Raw genomic sequence first — 5478 nt, forward strand, 5'->3', positions numbered from 1 at the left:
CTTTTTTCTGTTAGGCCTTTCACAGCAGACATTTTGTTAAAGCAAGAAAAGCACAGGTGGAAGGAATAACATTAATAATCATTAACACTCCAGCAACAGACCCTTTTCAGACATTTTGATGTGTCAAAAGGTGGAATTAATAACATTAATGAGGACGATTAATGGGACGGAGCTATCGTTAGTGTTATAATTAACACCTATGCCTTTCCTGCTTTGACAAGTCAAAACGTCTGCTGTGAAAGGGTCTATAATTGCAATGCAAAGCAGCAATTAATAATGTTACACGTGCGTTTGATGAGTCAGAATGTGTGCTGTGAAATAGATCTGATCAACTTTAGTCCCTCTCTCACCCTCGCAATGGCTCTGCAGCCCTCAGAGGGACCTGCCCCTAGTTCAACTGACAAAATAATATCACTACAGCTGTACAAGTACAAAAAGTAAAGTGAAAGTGCCACCTGCCTTGCACAGTGATAAGACAACAGATATGTCAATGTAGAAGAGCCCATCAGAAACCCCATAATCTCATCATAAACCAAACTGGTTTCTCTACATCTGCTGACATACTCTTCTTCTTATACCTTTGATATCCTCTTGTCCTGAACAAATCATTATTACTGCCACTTAAATGTTACAACTGTGCAATGTGGATGAAGTAAAAACATAAAGGCTATGAGAGGGCATCAAAATTTATCTAATTTTCAATAAGAAAAATTTACAGATGTATAAAAGATTTAAGGACACATTTTATAAATGGTTACACCATAATAAATCAAAGAAATAAAAATCTCATAGTCCTGACTGTGAAAACATTAGTTGATCATCAAATGATCATAAAGTATATCAATAATTTATGGTACAATTAATGTTTTCTTGTACTTACACTGACAACATAAAACACAAAATCTAAATTAAACACAGCGGCTTTAATTGCTACATCTTCTCTGTGTGATGTCATGATGTAGTCCCTTCCTGAACTTCAACATCTCCTCCAGGTTCTTACACTGCAGGGACTCTTGCATAGACATCAGCTGTGTGTCTTTGGGTAGCGTGAATGTAGAGCCACTGAGGACGGCCTGCGCCATCTTGAGAGACATTGAGAATGAGCTTTGTGGGTCGGAGCAAACGGGAAACAGACGAGCGTTCCATAAACTACAGCTGGACACGTCACCGGAGAACCTTAAGACTTCATTTCCCAACCCCCAGCGGGACACGCAGTCTGCCAGGGTGACTCCAAAAAGCTCCAGTGCTTCCATAGATGCAGGAGCTTCCACGCTACGCTTCAGGTTGTCGTTAATCCCGAAGGCGGCAGTTACAAACCTGGTTCGGTTCTGGTGCTTCACACACAGTGAATGCATGAAGACTCCATCAGGCACTGAGAGGCCTGGACTGACCCAGCAGCTGCTGACAATGGAGCTGCTGCCTACAGATGTTCCTGCTCCCAGTCTGGAGTACTCCACCACTGATCCAGCTCCCACAGAACAACTGGAATCGAGGATGCTGCACATAACACAGCAGCCTTCTGTGTTTTCATTTGAATGTACACTGAAAGCAGACGACAGGAGGCCCAGCTCACTCCTTAGCACCGTGTCCTCAGTGAGGTGAAAGAGGTATTCTGACGTGGTTCCAATGTGGTAAAACTTGGAATCGTTGAGGAGGATGACATTCAGGGGAGTTCCTCTAAGGAGATGGAAGATCTTCTGGCGGATTTCCACCAGACTGCGCTCCTCTTTGGTGACATTAGCAGTGTTGCGGGTGTACTCTATCGTGGCTCGGGGGCCCAGTGCTTGGAGAAAATCCCCGTATGCGTCTATCTCGCATTCTAAAGGTCCAACTTCTTTCAGCAAATCAAGGAGAGACTGTGCGGTATCAAAGTCGACGTAATAGGTGCTGTCTGTGTAGACAAACTCGGTGTCAGATAGAGAAAAACAACCACTCCTCCTCTGACAAACAGCACCACTGTCTCGCATCTTATCAACGCTTGGTTTGTGAAGAAAACGCAAGCAGGAAATGTTCTCCATTTGCGAGTGCGTGGACGGTTCATACGAATCCAGGACAAACACGCCGTGGGTTGTTCCGATAGACAGCGAGGACGGGTGAGCTAAAGCTGTAAAACCCGGTTTGTCAAACTTAACACTCTCATCCTCCGCAATACTGTAGAGCTCTATGTCATCTGCGCAGGTCACCAACACGCCGGGCTTCATATGAGCTGGGAAATCCACATACATGGCCAGTTTGAGCTCCAGCATCTGGTAGAGAGGGTCACCCAGAGGTACAGCGGTGAAGATCTTCCCCAGGGCGCTGGCACTGGGCAAACGCTGACTCGACCCTCCTGGAAGAATGAGAGGAGAAACGTTAAAGTCTGAAACATCACACACAGTAGGTGCATTAACTAAGTTGACTGAGCATTTGCAATCAACCCCTTAACTCTGGAGTAAACTGCTTCAATGAAAATATTTAGTAAACTACCTGAAAAGTCTTTTTTTTGACACTTACCTTTGAAATGATAAAACTAATTCAATTAAGATAATTAAGTACACCACTCATGGGGGCTCCATAGCACAATAAAATACAAATAGAGGGAAGAAAGAATAAATAAATACACAATATCTAAAAAAGACGAGAACTTGGCGGAGCTCAGTTCAGGGTTGGTTAAGGCTAAAATAATACCGTTTGCAGAATCAGATACAATCTATACATACATCTATATAGAAGATTTTATATTATAGCAGAGCAGGTGGCTACACCAACATTTACAAACATTTGGCTCGTGTTGCAGCTTCTCTGAGCTTTAAGCAGCAGCCTCATTATACTGTCATTAAGCCCTAATTTATACCATCATAATCATTAGATACTATAATTACATACAAACTGTAATGGACACTTTTCACTGTTTCTTTTTTTCTGGTAGATTTTATAGACCAAATGCTTACTTTATTAATCACCAAAGTATTCAGCAGATTAATCAATAATGAAAATAGTGGCTAGTTGAAGTCTGACCAGCATTCAGTGGAAGAAATGATCTATTTCTCTAATTTATTTTAAAAAAATGTCTCAAACCTGCATGGATGAGGATGACTCTCAGTCTGCTCAGAGTCTTCCCGTAGACGTCCTTCAGCTGCTGCAGTGCATACAGAGTGGAGCCCCCATTCCCTTCAAAACACAAGGTCATCATAACTATATTGCAGTGCTTTGTTGTTGAGCTGCAACGATTAGTCGATTAATCGATTTGTAAATGAATCAGCAACTATTTTGATTGAATAATCGTTTTAGTCATTTTTTAAGCAAATATGTTGGTTTCAGCTTCTCAAATGTGATGATGTCATGCTTTGCTTTGTCACTCATGATAGCAAACTGAATATCTCTGGGTTTTGGGCTGTTGATTGGATAAAGAAACTTAGAGTCTGGGAAATTAAAAGGGTAATTTTCACTATTTTCTGACCAAATGATAAATCGATTAATAATTATTATTGTTAGTTGAAGCGCTACTTTGTTGACACCCTTCAGCAGCAAACAGGGGACAGTAACATGAGACTGGGGAGTGCTGTCTGACTCACTTACCTATTTTGGATCCAGGCGGATCTGAGAAGACCTTGTACTGGATTCCGAGGGGAAGCTCTTTTCTGTCAACTTTCTCACTGATCTGCAGCTCATATGCTTCTTTCTGGATCTCATCCACAGCGGTCACAACCACCACATCCCAAAACTCATCCGGCTGCACCTCTGCACCTTCAGGCGAAGCAAGAAGCAGTTTATTATAACATATTTAGTTTATACAGACGCTAAAATGAAGCCATGGTTTGCAGATAAACACAGGAGGAGCTAAATATTAGGGGGGAAACATTCAAGAGTCAAAAATGAAACTTACCACGCAAAGAGTTAAATCTCCTGATTTTTTCTCTTGTTGCAATTTTTAACTTTACTATACATTCTTGATTCATACTGTCGTTTTCAAATATATTCGCTCTAAGTCTCTGTTACTGTAGCAGACTGCTGTCTCCTTCACTACCGGGTGTTGTCACGTGGTTATGTTTACAACGTGGGCGGGGAAAAAGGAGCACGTGGTGAGGGTGAACTGCCAAAGCCACAAGCAACCAACCTGCAACCATGACAAATGCACCATAAAGTTTGTAAAATATATATTTATTTTCTCTCCATTTCCTTTATTAATTTATCTGTATATTCATGTTTTTATTTGATTCTTTTTTTAAATATTATTTTATTTATTAATTCTATCCGCCTTAGTGATGGTCTAAAACATTGGTTACCAACCTGGGGGTCGGGATCCCCACAAGGGGTCGCTGGATTATTCAAAGGGGTCGTGAGACGATAGGACAGGACAAGATACAGACAAAAAAAACAAAAACAAAAAAACCCCAACATATTTTGGACACACAAAACTGTGATTTTCTTCATGTTTTCTTTTAATTTCTGCTTTATTTCTTGTGGATTTCAGTTTTTCTCCTCAAGCCTCTAAAAGTTATTCAAATAAAACAAAATAAAATTAGTCATTAAACCATTAGTTGGTTGGCAGAAGATTGATCAGCAAGTATTTTGATAATTTTTAGTCTTTTTAGTCATTTTTTAAGCAAAAATGTAAAAAAAAAAAAAAAAAAAAAAAAAAAAACAGCTTCTCAAACGTGATGATTTGTTGCTTTTCATTGTCGAACATGATGATAAACTGGGTATCTTTGAGTTTTGGACTGTTAATCAGACAAAACTAGACATTTGAAAATGTAACCTTGAACTGTGGGGAACTTTAAACGACTAACCGATGAACCAAGACAATAACCCGTAATTTAACTGGTAGATAATGCAACATGTGACGAGGGGTCTCAGGTAGACTTTGCTTTACTTTGAGGGGTCACAGGCCAAAAAGGTTGGGGAACACTGGTCTAAAAGACTGTTTAAAAGCCTTCTCCACATAACAGTTCTGGTGAATAAATACATAGAGCTGAAACAATTAGTCAGTTAATCAATTAGTTGATCGCCTGAAAATTAATTTTAAACAATTTTGATAATCAATCAATCAGCCAAGTAATTTTTCAAGGAAAAATACCAAAGTCTGGCCAGTTCCAACCTCTCAAATACAAAGATTTCCTGCTTTTCTTTGTTTCATATCACAGCAGACTGAAAATCTTTGGGCATTATCACTATTTTCTGACATTTTAATGTAATTGAATTTGTTTGTTTTACCTAAAAAATGTCAAATTTAGATATACTGAGTCTAAAATAAGATGTAAAGAACCAATGAAGTTTAATTTAATATAATGTAAACTCTTCCTCAGGTCCTTAAAACCCTCCAATTCCCAGATACAATACTAACAACATGACCTCAGTGTCCTAAACAGTAACTACAACCCAGTGAACTACCCCTACAAGTGCTCTACATATTGATTTTGTGATTATAGTTACCTTTATTAACAATTAAATTTAGCTCACAAACACACTGATGTCCATAAATCAAGTCTAGTCAGCAAA

General features: G+C 39.4%; 1 protein-coding gene across 1 annotated transcript; it reads right to left on the reverse strand.

Moving 5' to 3' along the window:
* Window positions 1-670: 670 nt before the first annotated feature.
* Window positions 671-4053, reverse strand: fpgt (fucose-1-phosphate guanylyltransferase). Its single transcript, XM_044361119.1, has 4 exons — window positions 3866-4053; window positions 3559-3726; window positions 3058-3150; window positions 671-2329 (listed from the first exon to the last, which is right to left on the reverse strand). Exons 1-4 carry the CDS (start codon window positions 3936-3938, stop codon window positions 924-926), a joined length of 1740 nt encoding a protein of 579 aa, XP_044217054.1. The 5' UTR covers window positions 3939-4053; the 3' UTR covers window positions 671-923.
* Window positions 4054-5478: the final 1425 nt, after the last annotated feature.

This window comes from Thunnus albacares, chromosome 9 (genome assembly GCF_914725855.1).
Source record: "Thunnus albacares chromosome 9, fThuAlb1.1, whole genome shotgun sequence".
Lineage (NCBI taxonomy): Eukaryota > Metazoa > Chordata > Actinopteri > Scombriformes > Scombridae > Thunnus > Thunnus albacares.